The following is a 21694-nucleotide window of genomic DNA, read 5'->3' as shown; positions in this document are numbered from 1 at the left end:
CTAAATGGAACAATATTGTTTTCTGATGTGCTCTGAGCACATGAGCAGCAGAAAAGCTGTGAGATTTCAGGCCACATCATCTCCCTCAGCCACTCAGTGAACATAGGATCTAGTGGAAGGTTGTGGGGTTTATTTAAAAGATTTCTTCAAAAGAGTGAGCAAAGTATCCTGGGAAATGTGGGACTGGTAATTCAGCTGCTCACTGTCTTATTGGGCCTCGTGAGAGGAGTGATCGCTGCTCGCAGGAGATAGATTTTTGCTGTCTTGAGCAGATTGAAAAATAAATCCCCACTTCCCATCCTTATCGCTGCTCCTGCCTGCTCTGACACTGGGATGTGGGACAGAAACCATCGCCAGCTCTTTGAGGGTGCAATGTACTGCTCTGGGTGGGATGTGCCAGACGTTGGGGCTTTCCTGTCTGCCTTCCCCATGTGCTCCTTTCTGCTTTCACAGTGCCCTCACCATGTGCGGGAAGAGGTCCAAGTGCTCCTTCTCCCGCCTGGAGGTGATCCTCATCATTTGCCTGGCATTGATGATAGCAGTGACCGTGGTGCTCCTCGTCCTCCACCTTCTCATCAAAGAGAGTAATGGCAAGTTGAGCTATTTCAGTCCTAACATTGCACCCTGCTTGAGTGTGTGTCCAGTGCAGTAATTTAAATTAAAGGGGTACAGGTAGAGGGTCACTGGGCCACTGCTGAACTGCTGAGCCTTCATAATCTTCTCTGTGTGTGGTCCTCTCGTGCAGCTGCAGCATAGTGCTGCTGCTGGCCTCTGCAGCAGGAGCATGGTGGTCAAACCCACTAACGAGCATCTCTCAAGGTGTAGATGCACAGTCTTGGGGACTGTGAGGCTGGCTGCAGGGATCCAGACAGCTTCCCTTCCCTCTCTCCACCTGGTGGATGGGGTCCTGAGAGCCCCTTGCTCCCCACACCACACCAAGGGGCTTCACAGCTGTTGCAATCCCACCGCAGCCCATTTACACCTCCAACCCCATCACCAGGTGTGGGGCAGGCAGGTGTCGGGAGCTGCCCGTAGTTAACTCATAATTCACTTCTAATGTACCCCGTGCTTGTCCTCTGGAGAGATAAAATCTCATATGGAGAGAAAATATTTTCGAAGCTTTAGGTGTTTCCGTGTTGACAGGAGTCCTCTCCCAGAGCTGGGGGTCTCCCCTGTCCCGAGTAGGGTGACACCCGACATGTCAGCAATGGGACCTTCCAATTTCTAGATTTTGGATGTAGTTCACACTTTCTTCATGTCTCTGGGTTGTAGCACGTAAGAGTTTTGCACAAATGATTCCTCTCTGTGTCATAGCTCATGGAGGAACAGTAGTTTTAATGGGTAGACCTGTTCACTCATGCCATTAAAAATGAGAGAAATGCACTGCAGTCAGTCTGTGGCCAGTGTGAGTGTTTCACTTCTCCTCTAAGTGACAGCCTAGGAAAGTCCAGACTGGGAAGACCAAGCAGCCCCTTATCCCGATGACCTGCCTCAAGCAGCAGCAGCTGGCTGGGGAAGATTGTGAGAACAAATTAAGCACTTATAGAAGTATTTTCCCACAGTGTTATCTCAGCCTCCAGCGATTTGTGGCTCGGGGATTTCCTGAGATACAGATAACTTTTTTTTTTTTTTTAATTTAATAGACCTCAATTGGTTTTCTTCCATGAGTTTGTCCAGGCACTTCTTTCACCCTGTAGAAGGACTTCTGCACCTTCATGATGGCTGGGATGAGACATGACCTCCTTTGGGAGTCCTTTTCCTCACCGCTTGCCTGGAAGTCATTGCCCAGAGCTGCTTTTCCCTTCTTTGGCTCTGCTGAGATTTTTTTTGAGCCGAGGGCACCAGTGCTGGACAGGGGACATGTTGGAGGCACCAGCATGGACGGATGTGCCCTTCTTTCTTCTCTAGTCCTTTTCCAGTAGCTCCTGACATGCCATCCCCTTTTTCTCACTGCTTCTGAGCTGAATTTTTTGTGTGAAAATAGTTCTTACACTCTTGGATCTCTTTCCTGCATGGCAGTGATGGGCTTGGAGAGCTGAAGTGGTGAAGCTAGGCTTGTTTCCCCCTCGCTGTGAGTTGTGACACATTTTGCGGAGTCCAGAGAACCTGTCTTGTGAGCTGCCTCTGCAGTTCTTCATGCCTGGTCCACCCTTTACTACCCCAAACACCTTAACAGACTCAGCACACTTTGACCACATTGACAACCCATCAGAACCTCACAAAGACAGTATCAGCTTGATCCCTTTCTCCACAGGCCTGATGAGTCCTCTGGGGATGGCAAGGAGGTTTAAGGCATGCAATCTCTTTAAAAAGGCTGGGTTGCCTCTTCTATCCCTAATTCTGCTTACTCATGTGCCCTCTAATCTACTATTTATTCCTATTATAGATCCCAGCGAAGTAACAGCAAACTATTTACTGGGTGTAGGTCGAGCTGACTGCACGGGACCTGTGGCAGAAATCCCTCTGGTAAGTTGGGGGAATTGAACACAGGGTTGGCGAAATACTGATTTTCATCACCTCTGGGTATTTTTTGCCAGACTTGTGGTTTAGAGCCTCTGCCTTGCCAAATGGTTGTTGTCTTCAAACATCAGGTGGAACTTCTTTGAGGCTTTGAGCAACCTGGTCTAGTGGAAGGTGTCCCTGCCCATGGCAGGGGGGGGTTGGAACTAGATGATCTTTAAGGTCCCTTCCAGCCCAAACCATTCTGTGATTCTATGATTCTTGCAATCACAGGGCAAGAGAGTTGCAGCTCTGAGTGATCATATGTTGAATGAGTCCTCTGACCCTACTTAGAAAAATACATGCAAATGACATCACTCAATATTTTAGCTGTGCAGGCTTAATGGACCTCTTCCCTTCCAGATGGGATATGCCAATCCAGACCAGGTGGGCGGTGGGCTTCTCATGCGCCTCTACAGCCGAGCCTTCATCGTGGCAGACCTGGATGACTCCAGGCGAGTAGTGTTTGTCAGCGCTGACATAGGAATGGTGTCTCAGAGACTGAGGCTGGAGGTATGTGGCTGGAAATGAATGATTGGCACAGTTTGGGTTGTTGCTTGTATTAGCATTAAGGTTGTAGTCATTGCTAAATAATATCGAGCATGCTGCACATTGATCATTTGCTTTGGGATTGCCTTGCAGCACAATCTTGGAGAGATGTTGTGTCTGCTGAAGAATAGCTTTTGATTCCTCAGCAAATGAGGCTGGACTTTGACCATGCTTTTCTTAGAGGAAAAATTATCATGAATACATTTGAATCACGAATACATTATCACGGTGCCTGTGATATTAAAATGAAAATTATCTCCAGCACCACAGAGGAGCAAGGGAGATGCTAGAGAACTGAGGACTCCTGGGATGATCTGGGCTTCACTGCAAGCTGGCCATAGAGGTCTTCACTTACCAGATTTTATTATTTTAAGGCTCTTGACAAGTCAACAGCTATAACCTACTTGTTATGACACCAGTAGGGGGTATCAGGCAGAAGGAGAAAAGTGAGGAGGAAGATAAACGGTTGGGATTTTTGCAAGGGCTGATACAAATCTCTGTAGCCTTTGGGCATGAAAAAGTGTTTTTTAGGACCACCATCTTCCTCTTAGGTGCTCAAGAAACTGAAGAACAAGTACGGCGAGCTGTACCGACAGGACAACGTCATCCTCAGTGGCACCCACACGCACTCGGGGCCTGGTGGCTACTTCCAGTACACCCTCTTCTGGATCACTAGCAAAGGGCTAATCAGACCGTCCCTCAACGCTATTGTGAATGGCATCATAAGGGTTGGTGTCATTCAGTCTGTTGACATAAGAGCCCATAAATGCAGAAAAGCTGGGGTGAGACATGTTTGTGACTAAAGGAGCTCTTGTGATGTTCGTGGTAGCACCTCTGAATGTCACAGTCTTAAAACACAAGTGGAGGTGGGTTTATGCTTATCAGTGAAATCAGATCAAAAGACAGAAGCCTTGAAGTCTTTCTTTAGAAAGAAACAGTGGTAGGTGGTTTCAAAATATCATAATTTTCTAGAATTTTAGACTACTTACAAAAAAAAAAAAAGCAGCTCCCAAATTCCCAAGAAAGGGTTGGGGACAGGCAGGGAGGGAAAGAGAGTTTTTCCAGATAATCTCGCATGTGCCTTAAATGCATGGACTATTATTCCCTGTCTTCCTGCTTTTCAGAGCATTGATATAGCACATCAGAACATGAAGAGAGGAAGGCTTTTAATAAACAGAGGCACTGTAGAAAACAGCCAGATCAACCGAAGCCCTTTCTCCTATCTTGAGAATCCAGAGTCTGAACGAAGCAGGTAAAAGCTCCCCAAGCAGGGGAGAAACAGAGCCCTGAAGAGGAACCTTCAGTTGGGACCACGACTCAGCTGCCTTGCAGCTGCTGTTTCTGATCATTTGTGGGAGGGTTGAAAATGCGGAGCCAAGACCATGGCAGAATGACACTTGCCATCGTGGGTGCTAGGGTGTGTGCATCCCCAAAACGTGCAAGACTGGGCTTGAAAGTTGTGGTTGCCCCCTCCAAGCATGTGAGGCATTGGTCAAGGATGTGACCTTATGCTCTGTTCAAAAAAATAAAATAAAATAAAATAAATTCTTTAGTAGACATTAGCATTTGAGTAAGACGGCATTAAAGTGCCATTCTTGGTGCATGAATTTGTATTTGGAGAGGGCTCCTCTCTCCGTCCTCTGAAGAAGCAGCATCTGAGGTCAGCAGCAACCATAACTTTTCTCTTACCTTCACAGCTACTTTCATAGCTCTGAGGTGTCCCTGTGCTCTGGTAATATCTGTAATACCCTCTTCATTTCCTTGCTCAACCTAGTAGAGATTTAACATCACTGAGCAATGCAGAGCACAACCACCGCTCTGGTGCTAATGGGATTTCCCTGCTTTATTTTCATCCAGGTATTCATCCAATGTGGATAAAGAAATGGTGGTGCTGAAGATGGTAGACGAGAATGGGCAGGAGCTAGGCCTTATCAGGTACTGACCACTGAAGTAATATGTTTTTCTCCAGATCCTCATAAACCACAGCTCTGTAGCAGTTCTGTCTTTCTGCACAAGCTCACCTTCCCAACACTGACCCTTGCGCATAGAGCATTGCTCCCAGCTAGTCACCAGAGGGTCTCTAAAGGAAGAATGAGTCCATGAGTGCATAAACCAGGTCAGCATCCCTCATCTGCTCTGGGAGACAAAGCAGCACCTGGCCCACCTACAGCTGGGCACATCTCCTGGCATGACCCAAAGGCATGTGGGTGAGATGATTGTAGCTGGTCTTCCCTTGTAGGGGTGCAGAAAAATCCCCTCTAGGGCTCTTGCTCTGCCCTCTGGCCCTGGCATCTTCAGGACCCTTTGGGTTTCTCTTTGTTATTTTCTTTAACACACCATGTTTTGTGGGAAGCATGCCATTCCCACAGGCAGCATTTACGAATCCTGTCCAATCAACAGATCCCTGGGGCAGTGTTTGGCCATGTGAAGTTCAGAGCTCAAGGCCAGACAAATGAAGTAACTTACAGCAACAAGGCTATAATTGCGTTTTCCGTGATTAGAAGTCACAAGCGAGAGTCTGATTGTGTTTATTCTTTTTTGTAAGAATAAAAGTGTTCCTTTTTTTCCCATTTTTTTTTTACATCATTGACTCCTCCTTGTTTCTTTGAAACAAGAAAACAAAAATCGGTCCAAAATATAAGTCTCTGCACCAAGAAAAGAGTCAGTTCAGGTCTGAAATAGCTCTTGGTGACCCTGATAATTATGGTGCCAAATTCTTGTGGCCTCAAGACCTGGACCATCACAGCCATAAGCCCTTCTGGTCAAGAAGGGAGAGGATGGGAATACCTCTGCCCTTGTTAATCCATCCATGCAGACCAACAGTCTGCATTAGTAGCCTCCCGAATAAAATTCCCAGAAGTCAATTGCAAACATACAGATTGAACAAGTCAATTATCAATATATAGACTGAACAATGGGTTTCCTATATGTGTCTTCTGACTCCTCTTCAGCTGGTTTGCTGTGCACCCGGTCAGCATGAACAACACAAACCGTCTTGTGAACAGTGACAACATGGGCTACGCATCTTACTTGTTTGAACAGGAGAAGAACAAGGGGATGCTTCCCGGAGAGGTGGGACTGTTTTCAGGCTACTGAAAATAGTGGCAAAAAAGAGTGCTGTAACAAGGAGGGGATGTTTCATGCTTTCTATGGGCCAAAACGAGTTCTTTCAAACAGTGAAACAGGACAGCAGGGTAACCAGAAAAAGGACAAAGATGAATGCTTTAATTTATTTACTTTCCTCCTCTAGAGAAGCGAAGTTGCTAGATGTACTCTTGACTTTCCAAACTACTAATCAGTGGCATTTATTTTCATTCAACTATTGGCAATACTAGAAAGACAGGTGTGGGATACTTGATCCAAAAGGATCAATATATTGCATCTGTAGTGTGACATCAATTCTGTGGTCAGCCCAACATCTTTGTTATGGCTTCCAGCCTGTTCTACTTCTGATTTTCGTTTATCCACAAGATTTGCCATCCTCAGAGTGCGAACATAGCTCCTTCAAAAACCGTTATTTCCCCTGAAATGTAAATATGGACATGAACCCATCTCACAGACGCATTGAGTCACTAGTTGATTAAGATGGTACCCTGTGTGTATCTTCAGAGTGTACCTTGAAACAGCTGCCCAATTCCTAGTCTTATACTCTGGGCAGAGGAACACATGCAGCTCATACCAAAGATGGAAACTAAAGGAAGTCTACCTAATTCCTGCTTGAAAAAATTTGTGTTTTTTTATAATGGATTATCCAAGACCTTTTAACAAGACTCGACTGTAGTGCATTGTTATGGGTGCAAGGTGGTGCAAACTGACATGCACACAAAGCTGAGAAGTGTTTGCAGGATTCAGTATTTAGCTGTATGGTTTGCTGGGCACATTGTGTCTAACAGTCTTACAAGAAAATGGCTTAAGAGCTGATAATGTATCAAAATATCTGGTATTGATGCATCCCATCTCTCAAAGAGGGGGAAAAAAAAAAGACAGTGTCTGTGAGAGCTGAATTCAGCTGACAGTGTGTAACCTGCCTTACTTCTAACGAGTACTGCTCGATGTTAACTGCTGCAGTCAGATCCAATAGCTCTTACCCTGTAACTTAGTCACGATGAAAGCCTGGCAGAAAAAAAAATCCCGTGCAAGGTGCTACAATGATCCATTAACATCTGATCAGTAACAGGAGAAACTGGGGACATGGCAGGAAGAGCTGCCACTGAGATGGAAGAGGTAGATGAAGAAACACTGTTTGGATACCAAAGCAATGTCAATGTCCTCCTGAAATGGCAGTTGCATCCTGTGCATTCTATTCTCCCTCACTTTTCCTCTCCCTAACCCTTGGGACACTCCTAAATCGCCATTCCAGTCCTCCAGTTTCTTCAGAAGTGTTTACCAACATTGCACGCTCATCAGCTGGCTCTAATGCCATCTTTGACTGCAGGGAAAGCTGTAGGTGATGTTTGCAATCACTGCAAGGCACTAAGATCCATCTGACCACATCTGGTTTTGGCAGGGCTCTTTTGTTGCTGCCTTTGCATCCTCCAACTTGGGAGATGTGTCACCCAACACTAAAGGCCCATTCTGCGTAAACACGGGGGAGTCATGCAATAACCCACAGAGCACCTGTCCCGTGGGGGGGGTAAGTATGTCTTACGTGACCTACATTAGCTTCTGATAAGGAGAAAACTCAAGGTAGAGCAGCAAATACAGAGCCGTGTGGTGGACCATTGTGCGTGCAGAGGACATACACAGAAAAAAATTCACCTATTTTTGGACTATTCCGGATCTCTCTTTCAGGAACGTACTGTGTCTTGTCCTCATACATCCTGTTTCATGGTCATTCAGCCCAAACTTAAATTTACCTTGCTGCAAAGCTTAGTGTAGCAACCCACTGCCCAAATTTGAGATGGCTAGCAAGAAGCAATTAGTTCCCACAGTATGAAGAACACTTGTGAACTCATCCACTTTTCAGTGCCACATGTTCTCCATATTAACTGATCACTAGCATTTAAACAACTTTCTTAACAGGCAACGATGTGCATGGCCATGGGTCCTGGTAATGACATGTTTGACAGTACAAAAATTATAGGGCAAAACATCTACACGAAAGCGAAGGTAAGTGATATTTTGCTTTGCGAATGTGTGTGAATGCTGCTATGCACGTTCATTTAAGCAACATTCTTGCACCTGGTTTTGAGAGTGTTTGTAGATTTAAATTACTCTAAAGTCTGTACTTTTATGCTTGAGGACGAGTTTCCTGATTATTCGGAAAGCACACACTTTTATTTAGATACATCATTATAAGTGCTGCAATTTGAAAATGGTTTGGGTTTTTAATCTCAATATTCCTCATCAGAATTTAATGTGGATGTTGCCCCTTATAATTTCCCTACTCCCTCCCATGCATGCATCTCAGAGGTGTCATGATTGGAAAAATCACTCATGTTGAAGACTCCTAGAAGGGCTCAGAGACTTCACCACATACCACTTGTTGGCCACCTTTGGCATCACATTCCAAAACTAACATAAATGTAAGTTAAAAAGTGCCAGTTTAAACATCCACGAAAGATACTCATCTTGCCCTGCTTGACTTTGCATTTACTCAGCTGTTGTCCTCCACCCTATGGACTCCCTTACATTGCCTGTGTCCTTGGGCTTAAAAGTCACCTGAATTTACCAGTTCCCCTCTGCAGCCTCATGTAACACGAGAGTAGTCAGCAAGAGGACATTTTTTGGTAGCATTTCAGGGACAGCAGCTTGTAGGAACTGGAACAGGTCCAGCAGAGGAGTAAGATCAGAAGGCTTGGCGGTGGCGGTTTCCTTTTAATCGCTATTTCAGATGCTTGCCCTGAAGTCAATCCAGGCTGATCGTGACTTGCAAGTGAAAGATTGTCCCAGTCAGAGTGGCCCAGCATGTGTATCAAATGGCGAGGGAAAACATTGCTACCGTTTTTAACACTGTAGACTCTTGGCTTTCAAAGGCTGCATCCTGTATTCCATCCTGCAGTTACAGGAATGTTACTAAACCTGTATAACTTCTGGCAACACTTTCTATGTATCAATTCGATGCATGTGTTCCAGAAAACCGTTCACTGAAGTGCTGAATGGCTTAGCTGTCAGGTTAGTAAATGCATGGTAAAGTCCATGCATTTTGAAGCAATGAGTGCAACAAAGTGCATCTTTCTCATAGAAAACATTTCTTCTGGTTGGTTTAAGATGTGAGAAATGTCAAAAGGTTGCAACTAGGAATGAGAAGTTGCCATCCTTGTGGAATAGGTGCATGTTTCAGCTGTAAAAAGAAAAGCACACACAAAACTGCTGACCACAGAGCATCCTCCCTATGTTACTTGAGACAGAGAGAGCTTGCAGGACTTGGGACATGCAGGATGTAGAGATGGGGTGATAGAGACAAAGGAGCTTGGGAAATACACTCCTGCTTTAACACCTGGAAGAGGCCACTGGTGGGTGTCAACAGAATGAAGAAATAATTCATACAGCTTAATCTCAGAAGAGCTGGGTTCCTGATTTCTTCTTTCTCAAGGATTTCCACCTCATGTGTCCCTTAGGAGCTGTATGAAAAAGCTTCCCAGGAGGTCACAGGACCCCTCAGTTCAGCTCACCAGTGGGTCAACATGAGTGATGTCTTGGTGGAGCTCAATGCCACACACACGGTAAGAGCAGGAGCTCCCCGGGACACAGTCATAAAGAAGGAAGAAATGTTATATACTCACAGCAGGACTTGGCACGCTGAGGGGAACTGATTTTAAAATACCTCTTTTTCATTATTTTTCCCCTTCTGATTAAGGTCAAAACATGCAAACCAGCCTTAGGACATAGCTTTGCCGCTGGGACTATTGATGGAGTGGGGGCTTTCAACTTCACACAAGGTAATTTAGGGAGCAGATGTCAATATGGCTTTGTATAAACAGGGAGGACATGGGGCATCCCTCAAACAGATTCAAACCCCCAGAGTCGTTTAAGAACATCAACAGCTGGTTGAGCCACAGTCTCCAAAGGGATGCTTTTTAGGAGAGTGTGATCTTACACCCCGCTTTGCAAGTCTGTCTGTTTGTCAGAAAGCTTCTGGAGGAGGATAAGATCATGCTCTGAAGGAAAGAAAACACTGGATGGGGAGTGGGGAGAAGAAATATCTGGCTTTGGGGCAATGTTTCTCACTTGTTCTCATTATCTGACAGCTGCCAAGATGGAGTTCAGCTGTGCTAAAGCTTAGCTTTTCAAATCACCCCATAAAAGGGAGATAGTCAGAATCCACTGAAATATTACCCCACATAAGCAGGGAGGGGATAATAAATGAGTTTTCTGTCCAATAGCTGCTGGGGCAGCTGAAGGAATATTGTTTAAAAAGATGTGTCCCGCTCAAGGTTCAGTAGAAGGGGACCCATTCTGGGATGGAATCCGGGACCAGCTGCTGGGAAAGCCGTCCAATGAAACACAAGCCTGCCACAAACCCAAGCCAATCCTATTTAGCACCGGAGAGGTAAGGATACACTGGTGTGTGCCCTGGGAAGTGCAGAGATTGCTGGTCTGGGTTAGGTTTTGGTAGGGTACTGCAGACGATGTCTGTGGCACACCATACGGTGAAGAACAAGGAGGGAAGGAGACCTGCAAGGGCTTTGAAGGCATGAAAACAGAAAGCAAGGATAAGTGTTGTCATTACTTTGCATAACAATGAGAAAGGTGGAAGTTTTCCTCTTGCAGAGCATCTTTTCTGTATAACCCAGGAGGAGGGACCAGACCTGCTGCTCTCTTTAGGGTCAAAAAAACCCAACTGAAGATCCATCCTGGCCTAATTCTCTGCCTGTGAAACAATCCTGAGCAGGAGGCACAGGGAAAATGCACAAGGTCAGGGAAAGACAACAGTGTGTGGAGCTCAGTGTTGCCTCCTGGCAGTCTCTGGCTTCAGGACACAACCTGCTGGTGCTCAGTTCTTAATAGCACTGGTGGATTTTTCTTCCATCCTACCATTGGTTTCATACCTTAATCCATGAGAGGACTTTTTCTTTTTATCATGTGACAGACTGGTCCATGCAAAATGAAGTAACTTGTCCTGGCGCCTTTTGGAAGCTCTGGGGACTGTATCCACCTTCTCAGTGTTGTCTTCAAAGGTTTCTACTGGGCTTTGACTTCCTCTGGAAACATCCTGTTGCCTTCTCTGCTCTTCTGTCATGTTTATGCAAGTGTCTCATAGTTCTGTGAGCTCTAACACTGACTGATGCCAGACTTACTCATCCACACATAGAATCACACCAGGCTCAGGCTGGAGGTACCCTGGAGTGGGGTTCTTCAGCACAACCCTGCTCCTATCAGGACCAACACTGCAGCTAGAGCAGGTTGCTAAGGGCCATGTCCACAAGAGTTGAGGCAGTCAGCAAGGATGGAGATCCCCTACTGCTTGGATCCCCATCCCAGGGATACCCCACTTACAGAGGGAAGGGCTATTTCTTAGGGCCAGCCTCTGCAAAGCTGCTGCCCTGTTGGTCCCAGCCCATCCCCATGCTTATGGCTGATCCATCCTGGGCAGGACTTGGTGTTTGTTCTTACTTGAACTTTCCCAAAATCCTACTTACAACATTAAAAGAAAATTGACGCACCATTTTCCACCTGCTGTTCCCTTGACTGCACTGTAGTGCAGTGGGATCATGTCCAATGTCCTTTAGAGCACTTACAGGATGTCATCTGGATGAGGCAATTCATTGTTATTCCTTTCATCAGTCTCTTTAAAAGCTTTCCTAGTGTCACTTTGTGTTCAAACAGCTCCTCATCTCATCTCTCATAAAAAGAGGTCCCAGTGCAGAGCCTCCTCCCACCCCACCTCCTCTGTCCAGAATAGTGCTTCTGAGAGTAAATTACACTTTATTCTTACAACTTTATCATCTTTTGAGCATCCTTTTATCGATGGTCTGGCAGGCGTCCTGCTTCTGATGTGCTTTACAAGGTTCTGTCATTCACATTTTGCCTCCAGGAAATTGCTCCTCAAGCCTTTTTGGCTTGCTGGAGTGGAATTTTGCATTTCATTTGCTGGAGCCATGCAACCCTTGAGCTCTTGTTGTTCTTAATTTCCTTTTAACAGGATTCTTCATCTTTATCTACCTTATTTTTTTTAAGATGAGGTGCTGCAGTAGTGTGTGTTTCGGCTGTTGTGATGGTGTTGAGTCCAAGTATGATGTGGTCCCTGCTGAGGGGCAATTTGAAGTTAGAGCTGGATTGAGGGTTCCCTGAGCTTCACCATTTGGGTGACTTAGAAAATCTCCCTCTGTGTCACTGATGGTGTATTTAGTCAGCTGACAAAGAGGTGATTCTTTTCCATTGCCATTGGGCTCTCTGATTTCACTCATTCACTTTTGCTGTCTTGCTCAGATGATCAACCTTATTGGTCCTGACACTATCCTTTTCCCACGCAGGTGAGGGGTTTCTAAGTGCTACCCTGACATTATTTACTCACTTTGCTTTAAGCTATTCATCTGATAACACCTTTTTTTTTTTTTTTTTTTGCCTTACCCAGAGTATTTGCATGTGCCTTATCCATCTGTTGCTTGCTCTACATGTGAAGCTAAAACACTGCCTGTCTACAAAGTAAATTTATTTGCCTGATTTATGACTGTAGGAAGGAAAATACTTCAGCTATCTTTTTTTGCTACTATCCTACAACAGTCACATAATATTTTTTTTTGTCCTCAGATGACTTGGCCTCACCCATGGCACCCTGACATCGTGGATGTTCAGATCGCTGCCATGGGATCGCTGGCAATCGTTGCCGTTCCCGGGGAGCTCACGTATGTGTTTCTTCATTCTTGTTCTATGTATTTCAGCCAGCAGAGTCTCATTCAAACCACCTGTGATACTCCTGCATGCAGATAGAAAGGGGGTGTAGGCTAAAAATTGTCCCCAGTATATGATAGCTGTGCAGGCATTTACACCTATATGTCCACTGCATGTACTTTCTGCAGTGTCTCCTCTGGTTACCAGGGGTTTCCCATTTTCTCCTCTGTTCTGTAAATTAGCCATGAGAATGAATGAGATGCAAACAATCTTCCTAAATAGTCTAACCATTCATTGCAAAATGCAGTTTCAATGAAATTAAAGGAACTTGTCAACTTTGATTTTTCTTTTTCACACCAGAAACACCGCAATAATGAATTGCACTGACTGTTGATGGTACAATGGTGAAAATCTGAACAGGATGATTTATTTCTAGCACCCTTTTTTCTGCCCCACCCTGCCCTGGGGTGCCTTCAACCTCACCTGGCTGGGACGATGTATGTGAAATGTTTTGAGGTGGTTTGGTTGAGCTCATCGCAGAGAAGCCTTAAGGGATGCTGAGCAGCTCTGCAAGTGCTATGTGAATTTCTGGTGGCGTGTCCAACTAGCAATACCTACTTTAGCTCCCTGCATTTCTGAAGACTGATGTTGTTCCCTTAATGCCCTAGGACCATGTCTGGACGCAGGTTACGGGAAGCTGTTAAAAGAGTAAGTTGCTGAGGAAGATGTTTCTCCAGAGCATATACGGAATGTCACATTTCTTGATCCTTCTGGTTTTTCCCTTGTCTCCTTCCAGCTGGGGTCATGGGTCTCATGTCTCACAGGGATTTCCTTCTCAAAGTTGCATCAGATACATTTTGCATGTGCTTACTGACATGCAGGAGAAATTCATATCCTCCTCAAAAGAAGTAAACCAATTGAGTTTCAATCCATTAAGTCAACACGAGCTAATTCAACTGGGACCCAGGCATAACTCATGCTAGCAGGAGTTTTGTCTCTGGGATGGAGGGGTTTAGCTTAATCCTTAAAAGGATTTTGCATCATGAGAACAATTGGAAAAAAATGGCAAATGTATTTTTTCCGTTTTCCTAATTGATACATCATATTTCCAGCTGCAGCCTGAATACCATCTTAATCTCAGGCGCTGTCTCCACAACTCACTGAGCCTGTCTTACATAGTTATATTACCAAATTTTTTAGGAGTATACAGATATTGGCTTCAAAAAACCCATACTTTTATTGAATTTACTGGAATATGAGGTAATTTATCCTGTTTTTCTTTGGGAAGTGAATATGAGACATTAATAAAGGCATTCCTGAATATCCAGCCCCCTCCCCACCATAACTTTGTATTCTGGTAAACAAAAACAACAACAATAATAATAACAACAACAATAGTAACAACACCAACAACATAATTGTGCATTAAGCAGTTGTTACAAGACAAGTGATTTATTTCCTTTCTTAGGAATTTGACTCTCACGGTACACCAAGAATTGACGTCGTAATTGCAGGTCTATGCAACGTCTACACCCATTACATTGCCACCTATGAAGAATACCAGGTAAATACTGAACATGTTTAACTGAGTTCAGCTTTTGGCTATATGTGATGATAATTCATCTGAAATTATGTATGTTTATAGTACTTTTCTTTTGCCACAAAATGCTGAAGAATCTGTGGCAGAAATCATGAGACCTTTTTGTTTATTCTGGCCTAAACAACACGATCTAAGGGCCAATGTGGCTTCCTGACCGTAGCTAGAGAGTCTGTATGGATGCTTTAATGTGGAAATGGTCAGACACACTGAAGGGAGCTCCTGTGAGTTCAGGTCTGGTTTAGTAATCTCCCGATGACTTGGATGAATTAGAAATTATAAGGTGGCAAAATTACCAGAAGAAAGATTTGGATCTCTAGGGTCATAAGGTGAACATGAATTGCCATGTTGCTGTGGAAAAGACTGCAATATATCTTGCAAGATCCAGTTTTAAGGGTCCCCACAAGGCATGGTAGATACTGTGCTTTGGGGAAGATGTGGACCATTGGATAGACTGCTTGGGTTTAGAAACCTTAAACTGGGAGGGAAGGTTGGAAGAACTAGGTTTGTCTAGCCCAAAAATTTGGAGAGGAGACAACTTACATCATAAGCCTTTAACAGAGTAAAAGAGCTGTGATAATTGGACGAGTGATAACTAGTCCTTCCTGTTTGTGACGGATTGGAGAATGAAGAGTAACCTGAAATTGCAGCAAAAATACTTAGGCAAGTTGTTGGGCTGTCTCCATAACAGTAAGGGAGTGAATAAACCCCCGCAGGTATAGCGCTGATCTTGTCTTGACGTGGTAGGATGAGCTGTATAAACTGCTCAAGATTATTTTGAACCGTCATTTTCCAAATTTGTCCTTTGCTAGGTTCAACGATACGAGGCTGCATCAACTATTTATGGGCCACACACCCTTTCTGCTTATATTCAACTGTACAGAGGACTTGCAAGGGCTATTGCTACGGTAATAAAAATTTTCTATATGCCACATGCTGCTGGAGATATTTAAATCTTGTAAATGGTGATGGCTATATTTGTTCCTCAGCAAAGCTGCATGATTGCTACCCTCTCTTTTCTCATGCAAAACTGCTTTGTGAAATTCTCATGTGATATGAAAATAATTCCTGTAATGGTGGTCTCTTACCACTTGAGAAATGCTGGGGGTTTTTTTGTTCAAAGTTTAGGAAATAGGTACCTCCAATCTTTCAGCGTGGCCTGAAGTTGCTGCTTCTCTACCAAGAGGAAAAAAAAATCTGCTAAATTTCTGCTGTACATCATGGCAATGTTTGTTTCTGCTGCATCTGTGGACCATGCGAACATGTAGGACTAGTGCACGGGTGCTGCCTCCTGAACTCATGGGATATTCTGGCAGGTGGATTTGGGGCACCTCTGCAATAGGGCACCAGTGTCCTGTGGGATTGTTCCTGCATGCAGAGCACAGATGAAGATCATCTTGTTTGGTTTTATGCTCACTTTATGGCCTTTGTTCTTAAAATCTATCTAAGCAATGGACTTGGACAAAGAGCCACAGCAGTGATATTATTGATCAGGGAGATGCTGGTTAGCTATATGTATTTATAACGAGCACATCTTCCCTCTCCCAGAATACAGTTCAGGATTTGCCACGTGGTCCAGAGCCCCCTGTTTTCAACATAGGTAACATGACCTTGTTGCCTGCTGTCACTGCCGATCGTGTGCCGGTGAACAAGACATTTGGAGATGTGCTACAAGAAGTGAGACAACAGTATCGAGTGGTGAGAGCTTCAAAGATTTGTCAAAACCTGTTTAGGAAATTGTCTTTAAAATCTTACCCCTCATCCAAAAAAGTCTATGTTTTCTAAAGGGTCATGATGCTCACAGACCAAAAATGTCTCATTGCTCTCAGAGGGCATGGTTGAAAAGACAGAGCACTTTCATGCCAGTGTCATTGTACTGAACATGATTTAAATGGGTGTATGAAGGGGCAAATAAAAGCCCTTTATTCAACATGAAGGTGATTTCCCCTTCTGCTTCGACATAACATTTGGTGATTAAATAGGCAAATATTGTACAGTGATTTCTTTACAAGCAGAAATCAGGTCACCTTTGATGCCTCTGGTATGGAATGTAAATGAAATAAAAAATGTCAGAAAGGGTTTAGTTTTCAATGCTCAAACTTTAGATAAGGTGTTCAGAGTAAGGAGTTTCATATTGCTGTCTCCAGCAGCAAGGTAGGAAGAAGGCAGGCAAGCATTCATAAAAATCTCTCTTATTTCCCTCACTCTTTTACACAGCAATCTTATGTGCTATGGCAGTTTATCCAGCAAGCAGGACAAGTGGAATGGCAAGGCACAGAGTACAGTATAAAATGTCTGTTGCTATTGCAGCAAGTGAAATTATAAATAATTCAAAGAAAAAACAAACCCAAAAAATGACAAAAAAAACCCAAACCACTAAAACACTACGTGGCATTTTCAAAGGATGTTCTTAACATGCAATATACTGCTTAGTCTTTAATATAAATCTCAATTTCCCCCACAGAGAGAGGTTGCTGAAGTAACTTTTGTAGGTGCAAACCCCAGGAACTCTGCAGAGAATGCGGTAAATATGATGCAATGACGCTGGAATTGGGGATGTTCGGGATTAGTGAATAGTAACTCCTCTGCTTGATGCATTTTAATCTTTGACATTCAGGTTTCAGTAGGAGTTAGATCATGTGCTTCCAGTGCTTTTTTCATTTGCTGTGAGTTCAGAAGAAGATAGTTTCTCCCTTTAACATGTGCTTTGGGAATTCACACCACCAGAATGCTTTTGGGGCGAAGGCCTTAATTTGGTCAGATACGGACCATTCACAATCTCTTCATACTATTGAAGTCGAAGGCACCAGTGTTGTTCATTAGGCCAGACACTCTTTCTAGGTTGGTATCCAGTGCCATCATGTCATAGCAAGCATGGTCTCTAGTCTCCACCTTATCAGCCCGGTGCATTATTTTAATAAAACAAAGAAAATTAGAAAAGTACTTAATTCACCCCATCACTCATCTTGTGTATATGTGATAGCACATACCTCACCTGTCCCTTCTCTTTTTAATGATCAAGTTCTTTAGTCATTCTTTGTGTCATTTATTATCTCAAATTTGTGCGTTGGCAGCGAATACAAGCATTTTTGCTAGTAATTATTGCATTTGCCAGTAAAATACACAGAAGCACAGTGCCTTCCCCAAGTGACACAGAAAAGTAGGGACATGCCTGTACCTTCAGCGTCTGGCTAACTCTTTTATTTTTATTCCAGACTGAACACAACTTTCTGACAGTGGAGAGATATACCAACACTTCAGACAGCTGGCATGTGGTACAGAACGATGCCTCCTGGGACACCAGGTGGGTGCCCAGACCAGATTTCACTGTTCCACAAACTCCATGGAGTAATTAGAATTTAACTTGAAGGGCTTCATTTCAGAGCTCCCAAGCATAGGTTGGTCTTGTTCCTGTAGATGATGCTTTCTGGGGACGGATCAATCCGTATTTCGGTGGTTAACTTGTCAAGACCACAATAATCAACCTTCCCCTTGGGTCTAGCTTCTGCTGTGAAGGTTTATGAGTTCAGGAAAGGTGGAAGGAAGAACAAGAATTACAGAAGGTTCATGGTCCAACTTGTTTATAACCTACATTCATCCGTCTGCCGTACCATGTTGATGAATAGGATACCAAATAGAAAATATGAGAGGTTCACCACAGTAGGGTTTTCATAGGAAAAAACTGGCCAGCTTTGCTGTGCATCATAAGTAGAAACAGTCAACAATTTAAAAAACATTTGTAAGACCGCAAAGTTAAGTTTAGAGATGTCAGTCTTAAGGAAAAATATTCACTAAGCAGAAAAGCTGGTGTCACCTTTCAGAGCTACACCAGAAGTCAGCACATGAAATAGGAATACCAAAGGCATCTTTTGTCAAGCTATTTGATTTCAAGTTACACCCCTGTTTGAATAAAACCAGACGTTTTCCCACCTGCGTTGGCAACCTATCTGTGAGAAACCGGACCCCAAAAAATATGGCTCTCGTGGTCTTCTGATCTTGCAACGTCCCAGTGCAAACCAGTAACATCCAAGGTCAGAGAGACAATGTTCCCAACAGCTTGGCTTTATCGGAAAAGTCTTCCTCTGGATTTATGATGAGCGTTTGATAGGGCATAATTCTCTCTGCCCAAGTGCAACCTGCTGCTCTCTAGACCTAATCCGGTAGCCAGGACTCCAGCTGTCCCAACGCAGGAGATGTATACGTACCTGCACTTGGAGCTCTGTATTTCTAAGTGCTTACCCTCTGTTTAGCACTTGCGCTGTATTACCTTGTCACTCTCATTGATGTCACCCTTTCCAGTCAAGTTCCTTACTTGAGTAAGGGAAATGATGGCATTTTATCACCCATACATGTAGCCCTGACTTCTTCCCTCCTCTTCCAAAAACCCAACAGATTTCCTAAAATCTTTGCCAGGAACACTGAAAAGGTTTAATAACACATCACTCTAGAAGATGGAAGCCATATCAAAGTGCAAAACTTGAAGAAGAAGAAAAAACTTGCCATGACACTGGAAAGATGGGAATCTAGATGTCTTACTTTCCTTCCTGGGAAAGGTCAGACTTTGGCTCTCTGAATGATGCTTAAATACTTCTACTGGTAAGGAAGAGGAGCTGTTTGGCCTTTTCGCGCCTAAAGGGCCTGGCCAGAAGGCAAATCAACGAGGACAGTAACCTCTCCCTTCCTGGTGCCCGAGGAGAGTACCAAACACCACAAGAAAGGGAAATGGTTCTGTTAAGTTGAAAATGAGTCACTTTTCATGATGTCAGTGTGTTAACCTTGAAATGTCAGTAATTAAGGTGATAGGGATAGGGAGCACCAACATTTTTACTAGATATTAGTGGAGTCAGACTATGGTTTTTTCAGTACAGGAAGAACTAACATTTGATACCATTGAACGTGCTGACATTGCAACAGGAGAGTATCACAAGGGAACACATTGTTTGTTAGTTTAACGTTGCAAAGTGTTAAATAGCTTATAGCTGCATTTGTGAAACGCGTATTTTCAGGGATCAAAAGATAGGAAGGTTTACTTAAAGAAGGTGCAGCTTTCGAGGTGGGGGGAGAAAGAGATAACTGTTATCTGCCCTTTGTCCTGTGCTTACTGTCGCAGCAGGGACAAACTCAGTGCAGACTTGCCCTTTTGCTGGATGCTGTCTTGGTGTTTGCAGTAGACAAGTGTTTGGCCCCACCCTGCATCTGCCATGGGGACAGTAATTGCTTTCTTGGGACTGTTTAGGAGGAGGGGCTGAGCTACAGGCAGGAATTTGTCTGGCCCTGCCTTCAGCAAACATCCAACAGAGATAAGACATGGTTAAATCCCCATCAGCTCATGTGTGAGAAGCCTCTTCCCAGGTGGTATCTTGAGTTCTCAAGTCCCAGGGCAGTGGTCCTGGTTCATTGAGCCTGGAGGGCAGGATGAGGAGGAAGCTGGGTAGTGGCATAGATCTACCACAGCAGCATTTTTAAGTCAAAGCACTACAGCCAGGCTCAGGGTGCAGTTCTCTGGTCTAGCTCAGCTCCCAGTGGGGCCAACATCGCAGCTATAGCAGGTTGCTTGGGGCCATGTCCAGGCAAGTCAGGGTGGTCCCCAAGGATGGAGATCCCCCACCACTTCAGGCCTCGTGCTATCACCTTGCTGTCATCTCCCAAGAAAACACTGTCTTTGTCCCAAGACAAGCCAGTGCAATCCACAGTCAAAACCTTGGACAAGAGCAAACAGGCAGATACACAGGCCCTGTGTCAGCATGTGGTCCCGGTTTACCAACCCAAATTTCCCCCATCACTCACTGTTTTTCACCCAGTCATGTCTGTAAATATTTATTTCAATCTTCTCAGTAAGACTGATATGGGAAAACTTTTTATTACCATTGCTGATGAATCAACACATTTTGTTCATCTGCTTCCTTTAGTTAAAGCCCTGAAATGAGAGTGCTACCTCAGTAAGACTTAATAACTCTCACGTCTGGCCCGGATACAATTAGGGAGTTATCCAGCCGTGCCCCTCATTGGCAGTATCAAAAGAAGAGCAGGTTCACCTTTTTCATCTCCCCAAGAAACTCTCCATCATGGCCGGCTGAAAAATCCCTCTCCCCCAGATGACGTGTGGCTGTCTGTAGGGTTTTGAAGTTGAGCGGAAGTAGTTTTGCACAAGGAGTCTGCAAAAGAAAAATGGGAGTCTGAGGTGGAAATGGGTGCCAGAAGCCCTGAGATCGATTATGATAGATTTTTCTTGTGACCTTCAATAAATACTCATCCTCTTGGTTCAGCATTCCCCCCATGCAGCGAAGACTAAGCTGATGAATATTGCTCACAGAGTTAATGTACACGGTTATGATACCGAGTTGGGAATGTAAGAACACCTTGGTAGAAATATTCTTCATTTGCAAAAAGGATGACTGACTTTTTTTTTTTTCCCATGTTTCCAGATATTTTTCAGCCCTGCCAGGTTTTGGGTTGGCTTGTTGATTGCTGCTCTGATAGCCTAAATATATGAGGAAAGGTTAAAGGAAGCTATTAAAATATGCTTAACTGGACTGCATTCATCTTGTTCCACTTAGTGAGCTCTTGGGATGTTAAAACAAACGAAAAGTGGATTTTCTTGCTGACTGCAGTTTTTGGTTTGTCTGCTAGGTTTTACTGGACCAAAGGATTACTTGGTCGGAGCAAGGTGACTATTGAATGGCACATCCCTCATGGCACAGAGCTGGGTGTCTACAGGATACGGTACTTTGGGCACTACAGGAGAAATCTGTCTAACAATCACGCCGTCTTTATTCCATTTGAAGGCACATCTTCAGCGTTTGAAATCACAGCCCTGTAGGTGATCTCGTTCATAAAAGGAATTGTTTCCTTTGAGTAGTAGATTTGATATCTGTGATGTTCAAAATACATGCATGGGAGAATTTTTGTGGCGTATGTGACTCTACATCATTGCTGTCCCTCGAGTGCTGCTGGCCATCCTTTGCTGTGCAAAACATGACTTCCTGCAAAGTTCTGACTTAGCTGCAATTCACTCTCACTGATCCGATGTATTCTTATTCAAGTGGTTCCTGTCCTGGCCAGATCTTGTTGCTGTTGATTCTTATTGTAATAAAAGATGTAACTGTTCTTCTTTAGTCAGTAAATAAGTGCTTATTGATTGTGCATAGGCTCTCCTCAGAGAGAATTAGTGTGTATCAGGAGCTAATCCAGATGATAAAATAGTCTATAAAATTGATCCCAGTCCATAAAACTGGAAAGAGCTGCTGAATTCACAAGGTGTCAGAAGAGAAGGCT

General features: G+C 44.0%; 1 protein-coding gene across 1 annotated transcript; it reads left to right on the top strand.

Annotated features, from left to right (window-relative positions):
• Positions 1 to 463: 463 nt before the first annotated feature.
• LOC104349407 (putative neutral ceramidase C) lies at positions 464 to 21239 on the top strand. Its single transcript, XM_009954944.1, has 20 exons — positions 464 to 584; positions 2387 to 2466; positions 2863 to 3012; positions 3600 to 3776; positions 4173 to 4300; positions 4906 to 4983; positions 6000 to 6120; positions 7556 to 7681; positions 8071 to 8157; positions 9609 to 9713; positions 9848 to 9929; positions 10425 to 10540; positions 12742 to 12836; positions 13491 to 13530; positions 14291 to 14386; positions 15232 to 15327; positions 15968 to 16117; positions 16884 to 16943; positions 17635 to 17723; positions 21050 to 21239. The coding sequence occupies exons 1-20, from the start codon at positions 464 to 466 to the stop codon at positions 21237 to 21239; spliced, it is 2187 nt and encodes a 728-aa protein (XP_009953246.1).
• The last annotated feature ends 455 nt before the right edge of the window (positions 21240 to 21694 follow it).

Source organism: Leptosomus discolor, chromosome 6 (genome assembly GCF_034619465.1).
Source record: "Leptosomus discolor isolate bLepDis1 chromosome 6, bLepDis1.hap2, whole genome shotgun sequence".
Taxonomy (NCBI): Eukaryota; Metazoa; Chordata; class Aves; order Leptosomiformes; family Leptosomidae; genus Leptosomus; species Leptosomus discolor.
This window is presented reverse-complemented; position numbering and strand designations above follow the sequence as displayed.

Bases quoted from the DNA above. Each gene is read 5' to 3' on its own strand.
- LOC104349407 (XM_009954944.1), top strand. From the start codon at position 464: ATGTGCGGGAAGAGGTCCAAGTGCTCCTTCTCCCGCCTGGAGGTGATC. The intron at 6,121-7,555 runs GTGGGACTGTTT...TGGTTTTGGCAG, and splicing joins AGGGGATGCTTCCCGGAGAG to GGCTCTTTTGTTGCTGCCTT. The intron at 12,837-13,490 runs GTATGTGTTTCT...TTAATGCCCTAG, and splicing joins GCCGTTCCCGGGGAGCTCAC to GACCATGTCTGGACGCAGGT.